A 24,545-nucleotide genomic window follows, 5' to 3' on the forward strand; every position below is an offset into this window, starting at 1 on the left:
TAAAAGAGAGACGAATTATACATTCTAAAGGCATATTATGTTGTTTGAGACATTATACAACTACTAATAAGTGATATAAAGGGTCGTGGTGGCAATGATCAAATAAAGGGTGGCAAGGCAAAGTAGATAGTTTTAACCACTAAAATGGCACCAAAGGGTCTTAATGATAAATAGGAAGCTCTTGACCCTTTTTTTTTTTTTGGTCCGAGACAAAGTAAAAAATTATTATTAACCTTAAAATTGAAGGATTTTTTTTTTTTTTTTTTTTTTTGAGGGTAAACCGAGCTAATGCATTAATTCATGGACAAATTGTCCGAGTACACAAGGGGAAATCGTTGGAGGACAATAATTTTCCCAAGTTTGTTCAACACCAAAAGACATTAGCTTAGTAAGGTGATGCACAACAAAAATGCCATCTCTTTTAACATGAGACCAAGAGAAAAACGTAAAATCACTACAAAAAAACAGAATATCATCTAGCACACCGTCCAACTCTGACAAAATAAAATTGAAGGTTATAGTTCACGCTTTTAGATCAATTTTGGGTTTTTTTCCCCAAAAATCGGTTGAACAAGTAGAGTTCCCTAGATCTACTAATTGACCTTAAATTCGAAGGCTATAGTGTGTAGAAATATAACAAATCTTTCGTTACATCTACAAAGTCGCAAAATGATTAAGTTCAAATATGTGACTTCGTTGGGATTTTGTTGCATTAGTAGTTACGAATTGCAAAAGATGACTCCAGTCACAAACATAACATCTGGAAGGTTAAACCCAGAAGAAAGGTCCAAATGAAATAATTTTAGAACCAAATTACAATAAAAAGAAGCAAACACAGATGTACAGCTCCCAAACCAATTTGATTGATTGCCCAAAGCTTCCAATATATCACTAAGGAAATAACTGGCTAGAAAATTTTGGCTTTGGATAGAACTTTCAAATCTGAAATGTACAAGAACTAAAATACAGCGGCCTAGTGTCTCCAGTTTTTACTACTCTGTTGCCAAATCACAGCTTCTCTGTATAATATTATTAATATCTGAAGTCACACATCAATACACACACATAATGTGGAAATTTGATGAGTTTAAGCATTTCAAGTAGCCTCCACATTCAAGCCATAGATGTATGGAGGGAAAGCATTCAAAGCAAAGAGCTGGAGTTGCATAGCCAAGTTTGTAGGTTAGAAATATAAGCGACAATATCAAATTAGGAGGCCTACCCAAGCTCTGCACCAAAAATGAAAAAGAAGCTTAGTTAATACATTGCAAGCACAATACCCAGATGTCTATATGTCTAAGCGTAATCTTACTTACACGTGCCAAAGATTTTAGATAAAAAGTGAGCACAGAAGGCATAGCGATACAGGTGACACCATCAGAAAGATGATAACAAAAAATGAGATATGTAAGGAAAGTGGTTGATGGCCCATTATATTCCGTGTTTATCTATTTGAAACATCTTTGAGATCAGTAGAGCAGAGTTATTAAGCCAAGTTCAAACTTGATTTCCTCCACAAATAGGAACATGAAAAAAATATCTCACTAGAATTTCCTTCACGTTTGTCTAAACGTACAAAAATGAGGAAGGCATGTACACTAGTGGACTTGATCCAGCTACCACGGTAGCAAATTGTAAAAACCCATCATATTCTTTACAAAACGCAAGCATTCAAAGAAAAAACAAAAAGGAAGATCAGACAAATTCATACCAAGTTCAAGCCACAGCCTATCATTAGAAGCTCCCAGCACCCCACCCGAAGAACTGGGGAAAATGTGAACTTGGAAAGGATGTGGACTCAGATTATGGGCCTTAATCGAAGTGCCAAACAAAAACAAAACAGATGGAAGCAGATTACTCACAAAGAACAACATACAAACAATATCACTAATAAGTATCTGAGAAATAAATCCTCCAAACCAGAACCAGCAAATATAGTTGAGTATCTATCACATAATTTAGTCACACTTAAATTTAATCCCAAATATCAGAAAATGGAAACCATATGGATCAACAACAATAACCTTAGGGTCTAATAAGCTCCAGAGTCGTCTAATAAACTTATACCAGCAGAAGTTACATGTATGTCAGATCAACCAATTGGAGGCAAAAAAAAAAAACAATTTCAGATGCTAAAAATATTTGGAAAAGCCAAATAATAATAGACCTTATAAGAGCCTATTTCAGTTGTCATTTGAACTAGGATAGCCCTTATTAACCCTGATCAGAAGTTCAGAACTTAGTTTTTCCAACTTAAACTTGCCAGAGCTTGCTTTTCAAGAAATAAGTTAATATAAGGTAAACTGGACTAGGCCTTAAGCCCTTAATAATGGCCCTAGATTCATAATGAATTATGTTAAACATTACTCATTGAACCATTATAATCAATTCAAATAATGATCAACAGCCTATAGCCAAGTTAAAATTTGATCGTCACAACAGCCATTAAATTGCACAATGGCATGTGGCTAGAATTTAAGGAGAACAGACTGAGTCCTTGTAATAAGTTACTAAGAAAAAAGCAACAGTACCGTTTAATCTTGGTCCATAGCTGTATGTTCATCAGTCTTGTTGACCAATCCAGCATCTTCTGACGGCACAATTGTCTCATTTTGGCCATCTGTAACCATCTTGTCATCCTGGGTAGCTGCATTGTTATTAATCTCTGTGTCAAAAATCTTCAAATCAGCAGGGAGTTGGCCAGACTTCAGTGCCTATAGAGGTAAAATGTTTAGTCACAGTGAGTCATTAGAATGAGTAGCAAACAACTGTAAGGACCTAAATCTCCACCACCAGCACCATCCCACACAATAAAATAGTTTAAATGAGAAAAGAAAAAAAAGAAAATTTCAAGGTTCAAAGAAAATCTCTGAAACGAAAAGGAAAAAATAATCATAACGACAAGCTAGTAACCTTTTCAAGCCTTGCAACTTCTTCAAGTGTTTGAGAATTCACAATAGCAGCCTGCACAAATTAATTAAAATCAACATCAAGTCCCATAAACTCTTGACACAGTTGTGATTGGATCACCCAATTTAAACTTCAATATCAACTCAATGACTAAAGCCATAAGTTTTAATCAGTAACCACTGAAATCAACAGTCAAGACATGGGAGCAACATATCAGCGAATAATTTTAGAAAGGCACAAGTTATTAAGTTGTACAGAAGATACCAGCTCATGCATAAATCATATCAAAAAAAAAAAGTAAACTTGGTTATAATAACTCCACTTTAAATTGATAATATCATGATAAGTATCTCTAAGTATACAAGGATTCAGAAAATCCATGTATTAGCTGAAATATCTCATACAAAAGTAGACATTTATGGCAAACAAACTGAGGAAATGCTACAGTACTTGATTTATGTGTCAAATGACTTTAGTAAGTTTCTAAAAATAGTAGTTATCACTAACCTGAAAAATAATAGATTCAATATCACTAACACTAATAATAAGAAGAGTGAGATGCCAACTCAGCCAAATTTAGGATGAAAGCTAATAGCCTATCTTAGATTTCTGGTTACACCATAAATACCCAGTATTGGTCTACATTACAGTAACATCTATGTTAAGCCCGTACATATATTGTATTTAGTTTGTTAACTGGCTAAGTTTAGGCCCTTGACTTAGGTTGTATATATACCTTGTTAATACTCAATACAAACTAAGAATACACATTCTTGACATGGTATCAGGCCTAAAATTCTAAAAATCCTTGATTTTTCCTCTGTACGCTTCTCTAGCAATGGAAGATGGGAAAATTAATCCTTCATCTCCGTACTACTTGGGTGCAGGAGATCACCCTGGAAATATGATTACTCACGTAATCTTGAAGGGGGATAACTACCTAGCGTGGTCTAGAGCAATAACTTTGTCCTTGAAATCCTGCCGGAAATTTGTGTTCATCAATGGAACAATAACGAAACCAACCGAGAAGAAGAAATTACTCGACTGGAAACTGTTGACGATGTGAGTTGACTCAAACCGCCCCATGGATGTGAGTGTGGGTTGTGTACGTGTGATGTGGCAGGGAAGTACACAGAGAAGAGGAGGTGTTTCGTCAATTCTTAATTGGTGTTGATGATACCTTATATGCTGCTGTTCGTACCAGTTTACTCTAGCAACAACCGGCTGCTGACTTGAATCGAGCATATCAAACGCTCCTTCAAGAGGAGGAATCACGTGGTATTGCTCTTAGGAAGGCTGAAATTGATCAAACAAAGGATAGTGCTCATGCCTTTGCTGTTTCTAATGTACGCTCGAAAGGAGTCATGGATTGCCACGATAAATCGAAGCTATCTTGCTCGCATTGCAAGAAAACCGGGCACAATGTTGAGGATTGCTTTCTCCTTCACGGGTATCCTGAGTGGTGGCATGATCTCAAGCGTGGGAAGGGGTCTCTTCCACACCCCCTGCTGCCTCGTCTTCTACTTCTTGGGAAGGCACCTGTACGAGCTAATGCCGTGAGAATGTGTCTTTAGGTGATCTCAAACCTGAGGATGTTCGTGTGTTGCTAAATATGGCTCATCTCCACCAACAAGAACGTATGCGGGGTGAGTTTTTGTCCAATTGGATCATTGATACGGGGGCATCCCATCATGTTACCGGTAATGAATGATAGAGTATAAAAACATATTCCTGGGCCTCACCCATCAGCTTAAGCTTTTGGTTGAGTTGGTCATTAACATGGTATTGGAGCCAGCATGACATAAAGGTCACGGGTTCGAATCTCATCCACCCCCCACTTTCAGGTGGAATATTAAGCGCTGGGTATGAGGAGGGCCCATGCTGCATCCACACTTCTAGCCCAAACGGGCTCTCGTGTAAGGGGGCTCTCCATGTCTAAAATGATTGATTGCTCACAATGTTTTGTACGATTCACTGATTCTTTATGTGCTATACAGGACCAACGTTCGGGGAGCCTGATTGGAGCAGGTGAACGGAAGGACGGACTCTACTACTTTCGACGAATTCCTACAGTATGTGCGGTGCAAGTTCCAGCGGTGTCAGAATTTGAGTTGTGGCATAGAAGACTTGGGCATCCATCGGATAGAGTGGTTAAGTTGATTCCTCCTATTAGTAGTAGTTCTGCTAAGAAATATTTGAATAAAGCTTGTGGTGTGTGTCCTCGAGCTAAACAATCTAGGGATGTCTTTCCTACTAGTGATAGTAAGGCAAGTCGTATTTTTGAATTGATACATTATTGTGATCTTTGGGGGTCGTTACTTGTGGTGCACATTATTTTTTTACTTTGGTTGATGATTATTGAAGAGGTGTTTGGGTTTATTCCGCATTTTTATCAACTTTTGCTATAATTGAGCGTCAATTTGAAAAATCTGTCAAATTTGTGAGGAGTGACAATGGAGCTGAATTCAATTGTATGCTTCCTTATTTTAATGAACATGGCATAATTTTCCAAACTTCTTGTGTTGGGACACCTCAACAAAATGGGCGCGTTGAGCGCATGCATTAACATATTCTTAATGTGGCTCGTGCTTTGATGTTTCAAGGGAACTTGCCTATTGGTTTTTGGGGTGAGTGTGTTCTTAGGGCGGTTTACTCAATTAATCGTACTCCATCTCGTTTGTTGCAAGGCAAAACCCCATATGAAGTATTATTTGGCAAAGAACCTAGTTTTGATGAGTTACGGGTTTTCAGTTCCCTTTGTTTTGCTCATAACCAAAAAGCTAAGGGAGATAAATTTGCACCTAGGAGTCGGAGGTGTGTTTTTGTTGGCTATCCGAATGGTAAAAGGGTTGGAAACTCTATTATCTTGAATCGGGTGAAATATTTGTGTCCCGTGATGTGAAGATTTTTGAGAATGAGTTTCCTTTCGCTAGTGAGAAATCTTTGAATATTGACTCTGATAATAATGTGGCTGCCACTGCTATGCGTGAGAGTGTGTCCGGGATTGATTTTGATTTTTAGGACGATATGGAGATGGTTTTGGAGGGGAGAGAAGCTGCCCTCAACCACAATCAGCATACGAATGCTGCTGGTCTGGACACATAGGAGACTGCTGGTGGCAGCCTACACCGCAGCCCCCCCTGTGGCAAACGGCAGTGGCCGCGGGCAGGCTGCGGTTTCCACTGATGCTGCTGCCAGCACTTCTTCTTTGGGCAATACCGCACCTGGCAGCACACATGAGGACGGTGATGCTGCTGCCGCTACTCATGACATTCCTATGGTTGAGCTTGGCCGCGATGCTTGAGTAAGACATCCCCCAGGTTGGCATAAAAACTATGTTGCACATACTGTACAAGCGTCGACTCCTCCCAGTTCACCTTCTCCATGCTCCTCAGGTACTCACATTTTGTGAATTGTGATGAATTTTCTATGCGACACCGTGTTTTTATTGCAGCAGTAGATACGGCGGTTGAGCCTCGTAATTTCAAAGAGGCTATGAACCATGAGGGGTGGAGAGAGACTATGCAAAAAGAAATTTCTGCCTTAAAGGATAATGAAACTTGGGAGTTGACCGAATTACCTAAGGGGAAGAAGGCTCTTGGGTGTCGCTGGGTTTACAAGGTGAAACATAATTCAGATGGCACGATTAAACAATTGAAAGCTCATCTAGTCATATTTGGCAATCATCATGTGGAAGGTATTGATTACACCGAGACATTTGCCCCTGTGGCTAAAATGGTCACAGTTCGTGTCTTTTTTTGCTGTTGCTGCAGCGAAAAATTGAGAACTTCATCAAATGGATATCCATAATACCTTTCTTCATGGTGGTCTCGATGAGGAAGTTTATATGAAACCTCCTCCCAGCTTCCATGGTTCTCAATCTGGTTTGGTATGTCGTCTCCGCAAGTCTTTGTACGATCTCAGTCAAGGATCAAAAGGTACGGATTTCTGCAATCGTACTCTGATTACTCTCTCCTTACTCTGAATCATGGGGCTATTCATCTTAGTGTTCTGGTGTGTATGTTGATGATTTAATAATTTATGGGAATGATTCTTCTACAATCTCACATTTCAAATCATATTTGAGTAATCTGTCAAATCATATTTGAGGTTGCCCGTAGTCCGAAAGGCATATTTTTGTGCCAACGAAAGTATACTCTTGATATTATTGCATAGTCTGGTTTGCTAGGGGCACGCTCGGCAAGTACGGCAAAATTAGAGACACCTCCTATTGCAAATGTATCTGCAGGGTCGTTTGATCTATTTGTCTTTCACTAGACCTGATTTGGCATACAAAGTTCATATTCTATCCCAATTTATGCAGCAACCTCGTTAGGATCATTGGGAGGTAGCCCATCGTACGGTGCGCTACTTCAAGGGTTGTCTAGGTTGTGACTTACATTTGTCAAGTTGGTGTGATGCGGATTGGGCTAGTTGTCCTTTGGCGAGACGTTCCATTACTAGTCGGTGTTTCTTGGTAACTCTCCTATCTCTTGGAAGACTAAGAAGCAGGATACATTTGCTAAATCTTGTGCGGAGTCAGAGTATCGTTCGATGTCTGAAGCCACTAATGAGTTAAAATGGTTTAAGGAACTACTCGAAAGTTTGGGAGTTTCTCATCCGCGTGCGATGAGCTTGTTTTGTGATAGTCAATCTGCGTTATATATTGCGCAAAACTCGGTCTTCCATGAACGCACGAAGTATATTGAGATTGACTGTCATTATGTTTGGCATGCAATTCAGGATGGGATTATTAGTCCGTTGTATGTGATCAGTTAGCGGATATTTTCACTAAGGCGTTGAGTAAACAATTTTTGTATTTACTTGACAAGTTGGGCACTTATGATTTGCATGCTCCAACTTGACGGGGGGTGTTAAGTCCGTACATATATTGTATTTAGTTTGTTAACAGGCTAAGTTTAGGCCCTTGATTTAGGTTGTATATATATCTTGTTAATACTCAATACAAACTAAGAATACACATTCTTGACAATCTACCAACTGCATCAAGTATATCCAAAATTTTTCTTTTCTGACAAAGATAAAACATACGTAGGACCCAGCCAGAGGCACTGCAGTCCCTATTAAGCCATTTCATGGATTTCCTTTTTATTAAAAACTCCCAAATCATGCTCACCACATTCATTAAATAATAAACAATGTGAAATTCATCCATTTAATAAACTCAAGCTAAGAGAATTTGAGAAATCATCACTCTTAATATCCCCTTGTTGACTAACTATGACCTCAGCCTTCACATTCCTTGCCTAGCTCCTGCTAGCAACCAATGTGAAGCAATGCAATTTGGAGAAAAATATCATATAATGTTATAACCAATAATGACACATTTCAGTCTTTTTTATTAGTACAATTTACTTTTTCTTATTTATAAATTTCTTTTCCAGCAATCTGTTCTTTAACAAATTTAAGCAAAGTTAACACAATATTTGCTGGTTTTGTATATCTTGTTTTTATTTGGGTTTTTCTACATTATAACCCTCTAATTTTCTACGTTCCCCCCCCCCCCCCCCCTTGGTTGAGAAATCCACATTATATATTTAGCTTCTGTACGGTAACCTTGCCGTTATCCCGCGTTAACAAATTCCGTTAGTGAGACCCACTCTTCACTTAATAATTATTTTTTATCAATTTGCATGTTAAAATTGTTCAATTAAAGGTTTCGGGGGATATTTTGGCCCCAAGGATCCAAATTGAGCTCAGATTTGGCAAAAAAATGATGCAAAGTCTCATTGTGCGCATTAAATACGTAAATAGGAAAATCAAGACATTTTTAATACGCAAAACGAGGCATTTATATTTTTTTTTTGTTTTTTTTTTTTTTTTGCTAAATCTAAGCTTAATTTGGACCTTTAAAGACCAAAATAGCCCCCAAAACCTTTAACAGAAGTACAAAACCATTTTCAACATGCAAATCGAACAAAAAAATATTATTAAGTGGTGAGTGGGCACCACTAACGGAATTTGTTAACGGCAAGATAATGGCAAGGTTACGTATAGACACTCAATGTATTTTGGGGTTACAATGTGGATTTCTCAAAAAGGGGGAGCACGTCGAAGAAAACGGAAAATTAAATGGTTATAATGAAGAAAAACCCTTTTTTATTTTATATTTTTTTCAGCTTGGTCTGTAAATAGAAACTTCCTCCGTTCTAGTAATATTGCAACAACTGGACTTTTACACTATTCACCACGCTTGTTTGACCACATATTATGATTATATTTATACGTAAAGTAATATTCATCACGCTTGTTTGACCACATATTATGATTATATTTATACGTAAAGTAAAATATAATCATGTGGGGTCTTGTTAGATTTGTCTTGTAAAATATTGTCACAATACCAACTTTTTATAATTTTTACTCCAATATAAAATGTACTTTGGGATGCGTAATTTCATCCTTGTTGCAATATTTGTGGAACAATGGAAGTATTATATAATACTCCCCTTCATAATTAATTATTGAACTCTGCTATCCTTCATTTTTTCTAGTCTTGATTCCAATATGGGCAATGAGTTCCACAAGAAATTTGCAGCTGCTATTTCAAGTTAAAGTACTTATGCTGCAACAGTTTCCATTGTTTGTTCAAATTTACTTCAAAAATTATACTTCCTCAGTTATTTATTAATTGCAACATGTCCCCTTGACACGCATTTTAAGGTGATTAAAAAGGTAAATGAACATTAACTGATATAATCTGAACACTGTTAAGAGAGACATGTTATATTATTTGTGTTTAACCTATTTAAGCTTATTTGTATGTTTACCTTATCTAATCTCTTTCTTAAAATGCATTCTGCAAGGATATGAAATACTTTTTTTATATAAATAAATAGAGGAAGTGTGCCTTTTACTCCCTCCATGTATCGGACCCAGTACAAGGAGCAACACTAGGAGACAAATTAATTAAAGAAGCACTAGGGAGTGAAGCTGAAATTTGATACTCTTGAGCAGAAGAGGACAAACACTATTAATATTAGGTTATTTTTGTAGTTTTGCTTGATTATAAAAGGGAGTGAGATTTGTATTGTGGAATGAAAGATATTCATAACTTTAAGTTACTAAGAGAGTGATAACCTAAAGTTATCAAGAGAGTAATAGCCTAAAGCTATTAACCTATCACTTTTGTATCCAAATTTCTGCCATTAGACTCATGCTTTTATCTTCAAATTCTTGTTCAATAGAACTTATAATTTGAAAATCCAAGTCTATTACACTCCACCCCTGAAAAGTTGGCATCTTCCACTATAGTTAAAAATTCTCTATTTGGTAAATATTTCTCTCCACTTACAATTAGGTCCACAAGAGCCCATAAACACAAGTCCCACTATTTTTTATTCCTAACCTTAGGTGTGCATTAATGATACGATACAACTCGCAAGCTACTCGAGCTCGAGTCAGTATATATATGTAATAACAGGTGAAAGGCACACCGAAGCGTGTAATAAATCGACAGTAAGCCATACAGCCACCACTCAAAGTCTACACAAGGAGGGGGAAGAACCATGGCTTGCAAGGGAATCAGCAACAAGCAGACAAAAGCAATCAACATACCACTAAGATGAGTTCAACAAGGTGGTAAGGGGTGCTGTGACTGTGGTCAGCAAATGAAGTCAAATACTAATTAAGATTGCAGTGCTTTTTGTAGTAAGTTTGTACTATATATAAAGAAGAAGGGCTTAGCCTTAATGTGATGTTGAGCATTGGGAAAATAAAAAAAGATTGATAAAGTGAAGGTACCCCTTGAGAAGTTGAGAGTGATAACCTCAAGTTATCTTGCTAACCTTTTGGCTGAAATTAATGAAAGCTTAAACCTTTCTGCTATTTTTTGTCTTTTTTTTTCAATTCTTATTCTTGCAAAAGTCGGTTCATTACAAAGCAATACAAGCCCTAGAGGCTAGGTGCAAAGCTTAGGACAAAGACATGATCTTTAGCCATGCTCTTGTTGGAGAATTTAGAGTATTTAATTGATTATTATTCATGTTATGTTAAGTTTAAGTCATTTGGTTAATGTGTTATGACTTAGACAACATATGATTAAGGTAGTAGTATACAACTAGTTAAGAGAAAGGAAGAAAGTGGTTGATTTGTCACTATTATTGCCATCGTTACTACTTACGCTTTCAGTTTTAATTTCTCTTGATTTAGTTCGGCAGTTTCATACTTAATGCATTATAGCTTAATGTATTAATGCATTGTTTAATGCATCTCTAACATTTGATGTTTGATGCGTTGTTTATGTATGTGTTATGACATTGTTCAATACATGACATAAAACTTGTTTTAATGCATGATTAAATGCATTGTTACGTTTGGTAAAACGTAACGACGTACTACTATTTTATATATATGAGAAACTTCTCATATGATGAAGGTAGTTTTGTGAGATGAAATATAATTTCTATCTTATCACTTTGGCATAGGAAGTTACTATCAATTATTCGTTATCACAAAATATACACTTTAATACATTGTATTGCAATAATCCTACAAGTTATTGTAATTGTTCTACGTTGTATCTCCTCAGTAATTTCCGGTCGAAATTATACTTTTGGGAAAGTGATCCCGTTTACGCCTCGAAGGCTTTTCCAATAGTTTCATTTCCATTTCTTTGTGACCCTTGTTTACTAGAAAATCCCCGATGGTCCAAAAGTATAATTTATTACAAAGATGGCAAATGTGAAGGAAATGATGACCAATTTCCAGAAATTGGACAAGTTCGAGGGTGTTGATTTTCGAAGGTGGCAAAAGAAGATGCATTTTTTCTTGACAACTCTTGGTGTGGCTTATATTCACATCCCCCAAGCCATCAGAGGAGGAAAATAAGATATTGGAGGCTACTAGAAAGAGGAACAAGTGGGAGAATGACAACTACATATGTTGTGGTCACATCCTAAACAATATGTCTAGGGAATTGTTTGACGTTTATCAATTTCATGAGTCCGCTAAATTACTTTTGGATGAACTAGAGTACATGACCGAGGATGCATCTAGCAAGAAATTTCTTATTAGTAAGTTCAATAATTTCAAAATGATTGATAGTAGGCCGGTTATGGAACAATTTCATAAAATCCGGAGAATTTTAGGGAGTTTTAGGCAACACAATATCAACCTTGATGAGACATTTATTGTTTCTTCTATAATTGATAAACTACCATCATGTTGGAAAGATTTTAGAAATGCTTTAAAGCATGAGAAAGATGATATTAATCTCAAGGGCTTGGCTTCTCATATACGGGTTGAGGAAGAAATCCGGGTGCAAGAGGGACAAAAGGATGTTAATCCTAGTTCTACCACGGTTAATGTGGTGGAGGATGCTAAGTCTTATGAGAGGAAAAGAGGAAATGACTCAAAGTACAAAGGCAAAAAGCCTAAAGTGGAAGGTGATGGTCAAACATCACGAGCTTGTTGGGTTTGTGGAAAACCCGAACATTTTAAGAAAGATTGAACCATTTGGAAGAAAAAGATGAGCAACAAGAAAGCTCAAGGTGAGAAAGGCGGTTCTAGCCAATCCCAAGACAAGCAATGTATTTCTTGTACACAAACTTCATTTAATTCTTTGATGAATTATTTGTGTGATTTATGAAATCCTATGTGTGCAGGGTGATACTTCTCGGTACATCGATTCGAGTGCATCGACACATGTTTGCAAGGATCGTTCGTTGTTTAAATCCTTCGTTGAAGTGACCAATGGAGAGATTCTTTACATGGGGAACGATTCCACCGTAAAAGTGTTAGACAAGGGGCAAGTTGAGTTAATATTTAGCTCGGGCAAATTTCTTATTTCAAGGGATGTGTTGTATGCTCCCGAGCTTAGGAGGAATTTAGTGTCCGGTGCTATCTTGAATCGTTTAGGTTTTAGAACGGTGTTTGAGTCGGATAAATTTATATTGTCTAAAGGTGGTTTATTTGTAGGACTTGCTTACTTGTGTGATGGAATGTTTAAGCTTAATATTTCTAATGCTTTGAAAGACAATATGTATGTTGTTAATGATTTCTCTTCTCTATGGCATGTAAGACTTGGACATGTTAATTATAAAAAGTTATATTTTACGTCTAAACATGATTTAATTCCATCTTTTGATCCAAAAATAGAGAAATGTAGGACATGCATGTTAACAAAAATCACAAGGAAACCATTTCCTAATGTTGTAGAAAAGAATAATGCATTGCTTGATTTAATGCATAGTGATCTATGTGATTTTCATAGCACACCTTCCTTAGGCAACAAATAGTATTTCGCAACTTTCATTGATTTATTCAAGATTTTGCTATGTTTATTTATTGCATTCTAAGCATGAGGCCCTTGACAAATTTAAAATCTGCAAGAATGAAGTGGAGTTGCAAAAAAACAGTAAAATCAAAAGATTAAGAACTGATAAAGGTGGTGAATATTTTAATCCAACCTATTTCCAATCAATAGATATAGTACATGAATCTACCGCGGCATATACACCACAACAAAATGGTGTAGCGGAAAGGAAGAATAGGACTCTTGAAGAAATGGTTAATTCCATGTTGTCCTATTCCGGTTTGAGAGATGGATTTTGGAGGGAAGCGGTATTAACCGCTTGTTACATTTTAAACCGAGTTCCAATGAAAAGGAATGAGGTAACCCTATATGAGCTATGGTATATAAGGAAACCAAAATTGAGTCATCTCAAAGTTTGGGGTTCTAGGCAATTGTAAAAGTGTCGGAATCTAAACGTAAAAAGTTAGGTGAAAGAGGAGTGGAATGCATCTTTATAGGATATGCGGTGCATAGCAAATCCTATAGGTTCTATGTAATTGAACAAAATGACTATTGGTCGATTCATACCACCATTGAGTCTAGAGATGCATTGTTTGATGAAAATAGATATTCATCAATTCCTAGACCAAAGGATATAACTCTAAATACCGGTTTTGACCAAATTGAATTTGATCAAGATATTGATGACCAAACTCATTTAGAGGAGGCATCAACATCATCATCTCAACCCAGGAGAAGTAAGAGGGCAAGGAAAGAAAAAATCTTTTGGCTCAGACTTTCATGTATACTTAGTTAAAGGATGAAGGAATTCTATTTCGACACAATTTCCATACATTTTTAATGTGAAAGATGATCCTTTGACCTATGATGAGGCTATGAAGTCTCGTGATGCTCCATTTTGGAAGGAAGCTATTAATGATGAGATGGAATCCATCATGGGAAACAATACTTGGGTGTTAGCTAACCTACCACCAAAATGTAAACTAATAGGGTGCAAGTGGATCTTCAAAAGCAAATTGAGGATTGATGGAATGGTTAAAAAGTTCAAAGCCCAATTAGTGGCACAAGGCTTTACACAAAAGCCAGGTATCGATTATTTTGATACATATGCACCTGTTGCTAGAATCTCAACTATAAGGTTGTTGATTGCACTTGCAGCAATCCACAATCTTGTGATACATCAAATGGATGTCAAGACAGCGTTCTTGAATGAAGATCTAGAGGTTGAAGTTTGCAAGTTGATTAAATCTATGTATGGGCTAAAACAAGCACCTAAGCAATGGCATCAAAATTTTGATGAGGCTGTGTTGTCTAATGGTTTCAAGTTGAACTATTCAGACAAATGTATATATAGCAAATTTGATGACAACGGTCAAGGTGTCATAATTTATCTATATGTAGATGACATGTTGATCTTTGGAACGGATTTGTCATAAGTTGAAATGACAAAATCCTTCCTTAGTTCTCAGTTTTCCATGAAAGACATGACAGAAGCGGATGTCATGTTAGGCATAAGGATAAAGAGGGAAAAAAGAAAGTTGATCTTGTCACAATCTCATTACATTGAGAAAGTGCTCAAGAAATTCAATGTGAGTGATGGCTCTACTTCTCTTTATTCAACACCTATGAATCCTAGCATAAAGTTGATACCTAATGAAGGTAATGCAGTTTCAGAACTTGAATAGTTGAATATGCTAAAGTAATAGGTTGTTTGATGTATGCCATGACAAGTACTAGGCCGGATATTGCTTATGCGGTTGGTGAACTAAGTAGGTACACTAGTAAGCCTAGTATGCTACATTGGCAAGCAGTTCAACGCTTGTTGAAGTACTGGAAAAAAACTATGGATTATGGTTTGTCTTATAGTGGATATCCTTCGGTTGTAGAAGGTTATTCGGATGCAAGTTGGATCTCTAATAAAGATCATTCCTCCACAAGTGAATGGGTTTTCCTATATGGGGGAGGTGCCATTTCACGGGCTTCTAAGAAACAAACTTACATTGCGGACTCCACAATGACATCGGAGTTCATTGCATTGCATTCGGCTAGTAAAGAAGTCGAATGGTCGAAGGATCTCATGTTTGAGATTCCTTTGTTGCCAAAACCAATATCACCAATAGTGATACATTGTGATAACAATGCTACATTGGCAAAGGCTTATAGCCAAGTTTATAATGGTAAGTCAAGACACAATGGAGTACGGCATAGTTACATCCAAGGACTTATCAAGGATAGTGTGATCACTATTGATTATGTTCGAACAAATCTAAATCTCGCCGATTACTTTACAAAGGCATTGGCAAGAGATGTTAACTATAAGATGGAAATCGGTTTAGGATTGGAGCCCTAAATAATTACAAATGAGGGAGTCTTAACTTAACACCCAAATAAGATTAACTTTTTCATTTGCTAATTAGGAACTTGTTTATTCATCCAAGGTAAAGTTCCGAATTTTCTATGATGTAAAAGAGGTTGTTTAACTTAATAGAATAGGGAGCATGTTTTGGAAATCTACCTATATAAGTATGAGGTTTAGCCGCTTCAAGAAGTTATTATGGGCATAGCTTCGATATACTTATGAATAGATATGGACACATGGCTTAAGTGTCAAGTTAATATGCATTTAAGTAATTAATCTTGTGTGTGTAATATCTTCAAGTATCCAATATGTATTGCTTTTGGTTCAAACGTTTTACGATACCAAATGAATACGGATTCTTGGATTGTATATTGCACTAAGTGGGAGTTCAAGTCTTTGTACACTTTCATGTATGCATAAGATTGTTTTAGTGATGATGTTGTTTTTATGCAATAAATCGTTTTGAATACTCTAAATGGGGGAGGATTGTTGGAGAATTTAGAATATTTAATTGATTATTATTCATGTTATTTGTTAAGTTTAAGTCATTTGGTTAAGGTGTTATGACTTAGACAACATATGATTAAGGTAGTAGTATACAACTAGTTAAGAGAAAGGAAGAAAGTGGTTGATTTGTCACTATTATTGCCATCGTTACTACTTACGCTTTCAGTTTTAATTTCTCTTGATTTAGTTCGGCAGTTTCATACTTAATGCATTATAGCTTAGTGTATTAATGCATTGTTTAATGCATCTCTAACATTTGATGTTTGATGCGTTGTATATGTATGTGTTATGACATTGTTCAATGCATGACATAAAACTTGTTTTAATGCATGACTAAATGCATTGTTACGTTTGGTAAAACGTAACGACGTACTACTATCTTATATATATGAGAAACTTCTCATATGATGAAGGTAGTTTTGTGAGATGAAATATAATTTCTATCTTATCACTTTGGCATAGGAAGTTACTATCAATTATTCGTTATCACAAAATATAGACACTTTAATACATTGTATTGCAATAATCCTACAAGTTATTGTAATTGTTCTACGTTGTATCTCCGGAGTAATTTCCGTAATACCCGGTTGAAGTATACGATCGGAATTATACTTTTGGGAAAATGATCTCGTTCACGCCTCGAAGGTTTTTCCAATAGTTTCATTTCCATTTCTTTGTGACCCTTGTTTACTAGAAAATCCCCAACAGCTCCTACAGTAGTGATGCTTACTGACTTGGGATCAAAGTAGGGTTTGTATTGTCAAACTTTTAGGTGACAGAAAGTAAAAGGAAATTCAGGAATGCCACGTGACTACTGGCAGCCGAGAATCCTCCTTTTTAAGAACACAAGCTTGTGAGGAGCTCGAATTGAATCAATTACACCACTCCCTAAGTCCCGATCCAAATGAGGCTAAATCCGGATCCAAATCCAATTGACCCGAGTCCGAATCCGACAAACATCTCAAGGATCCGAATCTAATCCATTTATTCGGACATCCGAATTAATCCGAGCACCCTTATTTTATTTTTTTTAAATAATGTGACATACTATTTATAAATGCTTATATTGTCTCTAATAATATTTTTTTACATCATATTAGTGCGTAAAAAATTAAAAAAGACCTAATATATAAAATCTAAACCAATGTTGAGGTGATCAACATCGGCCCGGTCCAATCCGGCCCGAAAATAGGACGGGTTTGGGCAAGCCTAAAAAAGTAATTTTAATTAAAAAGCTTGAATCCGGCCTAAAAAACTCGTTTTCGCCAACAAGCTTGCTACCTTTATTGCGGGTTTGGGCACGAGAAATTATAGTAAGTCCCGACCCGGCCCGATTTTTTATCACCTCAAACATAATGTATTTAAATAAAACCAAGGACTCGAGTCGAACTAGATCTAACAGTGTCGAACTTTGAGCAAAGCCCAAGTCTGATCCGCATCCTATCCGGATCTATGTTATCGGATTCGGATTATGCTTAAACGGATTCGAATCAAACTAGGATTGAATTGCATCCTACTCCTTACTTACTCCTTTAAGTTATTTTATAGCCCCCATTCCCCACCATACGCCAACCACCTAGCCCTTCTTCCTCATTTCATTCGATTAACACACTTCCAAACCACCATCTTCCCTCCTCTTATCCATTACCAACTTAGCCTACCCCACACTCATCACAAACCTAGAATTTTTTTGCTCTTTATTCCTACTCAATTCCCGTGGTATTTTATTACCTTCACCGGTACATTCTCACTCTTTATCCTCCTTGTACAATTCTCATGGCTTCTCTATTTTTCTCTTCCGGTGTATAAAGTGGTAGAGGTGATGCGCCGATATTTACCTAGGTGAGGCGATCTAAGAAATGAGTTTGACGCCACATCAGCATTTTTTTAAATAAAGAGTCATAAGAGATAGATTCAGAAATAAGGTTATTCGCAAGAAGGTAGGTGTGGCAAACAAACTAAGGGATAATCGTCTACGTTGGTTTGGGCATGTAAGACGAATTCCAATGCGAAGAGTGGAGGAGTGAGATCGTGGAGGGGTTAAACGAGAGAGAGGAAGACCGAAAATGACTTGGTTGGAAGGAGTTAGGAAGGATATGAAGTAAATGGATTTGCATGAGAAAGAGGCATTTGATCGTATGGGATAGAAAAGGAGGATCTTCATCGATGATTACACGGGTTAATCAAATTTGGTTCATGTAGCCGACCCCACTTATGGGATTAAAGCTTTAACTGATTGATAAGGGCGGGTGATGAGAATCGATCAAGTAGGGAAAATCTAACCACTTGAACTATCCCTTACTCTTTATAGCTCACATCAATAATTTTAACTCTTTAACTTTTTTTTTTAATAATTATTTTAGACTGAGCACCACTTCAATCACACATATCTAAGCTTGGAAAGACCCTAAACCCCATTGCCTTAGTGTGCAAGCTTTTATATACGTTGCTCCTTCCCAAGTACCAGATTCCAATCATGTAGCAATTTAAAATAATTGAGCAATTTTAAACTCCCTTCCTTCGACAAGGCAATTTCAGCCCAACAAACTTTGTTATGAGAGTAGAAGGGGGGGGGAGGTATAAGAAAACGGGCATAAAACAAAGAGGGAGAAAGTAAGCAGGACCAAAAAAAAATCCAAATATTGATAATAATAGACCAATTAAGATGCGGCATGTCACATGTGCCTCTTCAATGGGTTTTACACATTCTATTAAGCAATACCAAAAACCTTAAATTTTAGAACATATAAGATACAGTAGTAGTTATTATTTCCTAAATATGACATATAGAATGTTTCTCTAGCCAAATTTTCCTATTTCTTACATAATCTTCTTCGTTTGTTCTACCTTTATTACATTCTTTAATATCTTTCGAATGAAACGTAAGTCTATAGAAACCCAAATGACTTAAACATACTTGAATGCTTCATTTCTTTTATTTATAATCTCTTTTTTTTTTTTTGTGTGTCCACATCATGATTTTTCAAGATTTTGTGCCAATTTTAGTGTGACCTACACTAAGAATATTTTTACTACACAACAATCAAATCCATAAAAGATTATTTTGTTGGTAAGTCTTAAGATAAATCTACCAATACATTTACATTAAACATTATAAGCAACTTAGCAATCTACAACTAAGTATATGTGCCATGTATTATGTATGCTATAAATACAATGTTGTCAATATGGCCCATCTTAGTTTAAATATTGTGAGTAGCCAACATTTTGTTCTCAGCTTGAAGTGGCTAGATAATCAAGACGGATTTCCATGCATGTATGACTCATACACGTACAACACTCACACACTTATACCTAACGCCATGAAAATGTAGCAAAACATCATAGTATACTAAAGCAAGAAATTCAGCATCATACAGAAGCACAAAAATCTCATAAAGGAGAGACAATAAAGGTTAAGCCCCTTAATTTAATATACCTTGATAGCTATGATTTGCTCTGGAGTAGGAGCTTTGGGTGCTTGTTCTTCTTTTGAAACCTCCTCAACAATGGGTGACTCCTCAGATGTGATTGTCTTCACTACCTTTTTGGCCTCTTCTTCAGCTTCTTTGGATGAAAAGAGCTTATCTGCCTCTTCTCGTTCCTATATAGATGATAAAAACACCAAGTTAAGGATCTAGAAAATGCTACAGAGCATAAAAAAGTGTGATTGCAACAGATGTCCAGACTATTTACAAACTTACACTGTTACACATGAAAAAGGAAGCAGTGGAGGGATTGTACTAATAATCAATCATGTTCAAGACAGCTTAAACCTTAACACACACGCACTCTCATAAACAGATGCGCGCACGCGATTTATCACACCAAAAAAGGGTAAGAAATTTATTTCTAAAAAGATTGGTACACGTACATACACAAGCAATTTGTCACACCAAACAAGGGTAAGAAATTTATTTCTGAAAAGATTGTAGGTAAGAACATATGAATGGGAACAAAAGAATATAGCAATGCAAGTATCATACTGAAGTAACGACCATGCAAGGAAAAGGAGCTAGCAGAATAAAGAGAAGTAAGCAGGGAGAAGGAAATAGCATAAGGGCAAAAGCGCCCAAGCAACACAAGATAAAAAAAATAAATAAATAAAACCCTACCTACTTAGAGCTGGTTTTAAAGGTTATGTAAATATTATCACAAGCTATGTCCTGATTTATCTTCATACGTGATCCGTCTTTTCCTAATTCTTATTAGGCTACCTCACTCTCTTTTCTTTATTTTCTCACTATTCCTTAGCTTGATCTTTATAGCTGTGCTACTTCCAATGTAAAGGTTAACCCAAAGTCTCCAACTGTCTCTAACCACCTCATTATTGATTTACCTCTTCTTATATCTGCCCACAAGCTCATAAGCTTCAGTTCACTGCCATGCAGCATAACAAAGAATCAAGAACTCGATTATTTAATTTCTTAACAGGGTATTCTCTTGTCTCATAGGACCCCTAATGTGTTCCTTCACCTCAACCACCCAACATATACCATGATTTATCATGTTTCCTATGTTTCATTGTAGAATTGATTGATAGAGATCAATAGCATCATTGAATCCCACTAAAATATGGCAATTGTCCAAATTCCCATCCTGATTGAATTCTTTGTCACCTACAATCACCCAAACATCTAGTGTACATACTTTCATTACTCACCCAACTTGAATCTCTTGACTTCAAATTCTAAGATTTCTAATTAATTGCTGGTACCCTTACTTGTACTACCCACTAACAAGATAATTTCTACAAATAACATACAAAAAGCCGAAAACGGAAAATACTCTTTGACTATCTTCATTAAGAATCCATCTCCACCGGAAAAAATTGGGAGGGCAGTAGGGGGAGTGGCAAAAATTACCCAAAATGCAACCCAATAACAAAATAATATATTGCTTTCTTTAGCCTCTTGATGTTCTCAAACTAGTCTTAAAGCAGATTCCTTAAAACCTCAAATAAACTTCCTAGACACTCGTTAATATACTTTCCCCATATCTTAAAAAGTACCATGATGCATCCATTTCCCATAGTAGTATATAAAGTGATTCATAAAGGATGGTGAAACTTTTTATGGCTTCCATAGTAAAAACCCTTAACACCAAACCAAATTGACTAACACCAAACATTCTCTCTTCAAACTCTCCCGTCATTTCACGCCATAAATTAGTTAATTGAGACCGGAAATTCTCAACTTTAATTCTCTCCTTTGTTCTTGATTAGTTCTTGAAGACATGGTAAAATCAAGAACTACACCTTTACTTAATCCTTGCATATAAACTTGTAGTCACAGGGCTTTCGTATGCCACAGTAGCATTTAGATAAGACATTGCTGTCTTTTGTCTGACTACTTGATATGTAAGCTAGTTTGGCATAACCAGTGCACACTTCCACGCAAACATATCCATTTCAAGTGCCAACCATGAGTCCACAACTCGTAATCAAATACACAATCTCACAGAAATCCAATAAGAGAAAGAACCCTATGCCGATAAAGTGGTAGCGATTGTTTCCTGCTCATAAACATTGTAGGATTTAGAAAGTACAATTCGATATGAATGCTGCAAAACTTTGAACAAATCCACCAGCACAAAAATCTTCAAAACTAATATGTTCAAACATAATTGCATGGCAAAATGTGAGAAAATGCATTTAACTCACCTTTTGTTTCACCTTCTTGAAGTCCAGCACACGCAGTGATTTCAATTTGTATATCACGTACAAGCGGTAATTTGGCTTCTTAGTAATATTATTGTCCAGCAGGCTAAGAAATTTCAGCTTTGAAATTGATGCAAGTGGATCAATCTCAACCAAATTGACAAGTCGATTATTTGTAAGAACAAGTGTATGCAGTTTTGGCAGATATTCTGCAAATTCAAACAGTTAAAATTTGTCAAAGATTCAAGCAAGATAATGGCAGTTGGCGTACATAAGACTTGAACACCCAACCTCCAAAATGAAGATGTAAGGAACTCTGTCACCTGAGCTCCCACCTCTTTCTCAAGCAAGCAGATTATAAGAGAAGGGTGAGAGTGAATGAGTCATCTCACCTCCTATGTTCGGATTTATGCGCGTAATCCTATTGTTGTTCAGTAACAAAGTTCCCAATCGGTTCAAATAAGGGAAGTTCTCGAGCTTTACAATCTCATTGTCTGACAAGTCAATTGTGTCAAATTGATCCTGCACATCAGTGCGCAAAAATGAAAGTCAAACAAGTATTGTCCAAAGTATTCTCAGTTAAGCAGCTACAACTACAAATGTGAGGACATAGCTGACACACCAGTAAAACTATTCAACAAAATCAGCAGTTAAAAAAACTGGACAGTGCGCATTTTACCAGCTATAGCTTATGTGAGCATAACATAAGCTTTACTATTATATCACATCCGGAACTTTTAAAATAGTGTAACAGACTAACAGTAGCTAGACTACTCCATGAAAGCTTCACTACAATATCGCATCTGGAATATTTACAATAGTTTACTAGTAGCTAGACTACTCCGTGACAGAAACAAGGTTCAAACAGTAATTTTTCCTGTCCCAACTCCCAAAGCAACTGGGTCATCAGAAAACCTAAAACAAATGTATTATGGTATAATAAAGCTTGCAATCACATGGAGGGGAGCATACTACATAGATAAAATCGTAGTTATGTATTCTCTCTGAACAGAAATTACCTCAGTTGCACCCAAGTTCTCTATGTATGCAATCTTGTTTCCTGTGAAATAAAGGAGAAAGATAAGTACATTGTAGTTTGTAGTAATTGAAACCTGAAAAAACGTTCCTGATGGATCTTTCCATAGTGAGGATAAAGATCTAAGAACGAGATTGTTGTCCACAATACGATTGATGTTTTGGAGCAAAATAATTATAGATAACAACAACAGACGGCGACAAGAAGTGTTGTTGATAAGCATTAAGCAAGCAGAACGGGGAATTCCCCCATTAACTCTAACGAACAATTACACATAGCATTGATATTCCATCAAACAGAAGTGTTGTTGATGAGCATTGAGCCAGCAGAACGGGGGATTCCCCCATTAATAACAAACAATTACACATAACATTGATATTCCATCAAACAGAAGTGTTGTTGATAAGCATTAAGCAAGCAGAACAGGGAATTCCCCCATTAATAACAAACAATTACACATAACATTGATATTCCATCAAACAGAAGTGTTGTTGATAAGCATTAACCAAGCAAAGATAATTAAAAATTGCTTAACCTAATTGCTAATTTATGGTAGAACGGGGAATTCCCAGCCTAAATGACATTGATTCGGGATTCAAATAAATAATCTGTAGAACGCTAAGTTACAGACATAAACACTCAATGATTCAGAGAATTACAAAATTTACGAAGATATAGAAAATTGATTGAGGAGACAAACCTCGAAGATCTAATTCGCGCTCTTTGATAGCATTAAAGAAATGAGGACTTTTCCAAATCAAATCTGCATTCAGTTTCACCATTTCTGGGTTTAACAACTGAAAGAGAACAACAACAATGAAAATAGGGCTTAAACGCTGGGTATAGGGTTTATCACAAACGGTGCGGACCAATTTCTATCAGTCCTGGGTTTTACTGTGACTACTTTTCAGATTTTTTTTTTGAATAAGGTATTTTCAACTGTTTATTTTTTTATTTTTTTTTCTTTTCTAGAAAAAAAGTAGACAGTAATATTATATATCTCACAAATAATACCTAAAGTTGCGAGTAATTTGGACCAGCGGTAGTATACAATAATCCTCAACAAGCTTTACATAGCCAGTAGCCGTTTGAGAAGCGTTTAGAGACAAACCCTCATGAACCATCTTGTTCCTGCAAAACCAAAGGGACCTCACCATAGCACACTTAAATCATCACTGTCTAATTTACCACTAAACCATACAATCTTTGAGAGAAAATAGACCGATAGTGACTATAATTTCAGACAACTTTTGTTGCACGACAATCAAAAAGCACATGAGTGACATATTCAACTTCGAAAGAGCTCTTGCTTAACCGCAACACACCCCTTACACATTTTCCATAAGAAGTGGCTTAGTTTCAGAGGACCACCTAGTCTCCAAATAACGCGGCACGGTTCTTGTTCCTCATCCTCAACTCCATCCTCCACGCCATTAATACGACTCATTCTTCCAAGCCAGTACCCAGATTTTACATTATAAATAGCTAAGGGTTTTAGAGAATGGACTTACAATCATCAGCGAAAAAACTTCTAGTAACGCCTCATTGTTCCAGCAAGCTGAAGGTGCGTCAATCAAATCTAAAACCCGCAAACCTGGATCATAATGTGGACCATGAGTAGGAGCTTTTGCTGGTGTCCCTAGTAGCCATGCATCCAACCAGACACGAATATTTGTTACATTAACAGTCCTCCAACAAAGGCCTTCAAGCAATAGTGATTTGATTAACCTATGCTTCAAATTCACAATGCATAGGGTTAATCAAATAGACTTCACAGTCTAAAAGGTCATCAATCTAA

The 24,545-nt window shown here is 36.5% G+C and overlaps 1 protein-coding gene across 1 annotated transcript; it reads right to left on the reverse strand.

The window, feature by feature from the left end:
• Positions 1–792: 792 nt before the first annotated feature.
• Positions 793–23,640, reverse strand: LOC145641478 (U2 small nuclear ribonucleoprotein A'-like). The gene is made up of 8 exons (XM_081692288.1): positions 23,448–23,640; positions 22,731–22,771; positions 22,104–22,233; positions 21,715–21,920; positions 19,492–19,656; positions 2,914–2,964; positions 2,532–2,714; positions 793–1,229 (listed from the first exon to the last, which is right to left on the reverse strand). Exons 1-7 carry the CDS (start codon positions 23,527–23,529, stop codon positions 2,535–2,537), a joined length of 855 nt encoding a protein of 284 aa, XP_081548414.1. The 5' UTR covers positions 23,530–23,640; the 3' UTR covers positions 793–1,229; positions 2,532–2,534.
• Between the last annotated feature and the right edge of the window lie 905 nt (positions 23,641–24,545).

This window comes from Chenopodium album, chromosome 8 (genome assembly GCF_948465745.1).
Source record: "Chenopodium album chromosome 8, dcCheAlbu1.1, whole genome shotgun sequence".
Taxonomy (NCBI): domain Eukaryota; kingdom Viridiplantae; phylum Streptophyta; class Magnoliopsida; order Caryophyllales; family Amaranthaceae; genus Chenopodium; species Chenopodium album.

What these genes read in the sequence shown, in the direction of transcription:
- LOC145641478 (XM_081692288.1), bottom strand. Translation starts at nt 23,529, where the DNA reads ATGGTGAAACTGAATGCAGATTTGATTTGGAAAAGTCCTCATTTCTTT. An exon ending in AGCAAATCATAGCTATCAAG is followed by an intron (nt 2,965 to 19,491) that starts GTATATTAAATT and finishes TAATTTGTGCAG; the next exon opens with GCTGCTATTGTGAATTCTCA. An exon ending in AAGTTGCAAGGCTTGAAAAG is followed by an intron (nt 2,715 to 2,913) that starts GTTACTAGCTTG and finishes TTACCTCTATAG; the next exon opens with GCACTGAAGTCTGGCCAACT.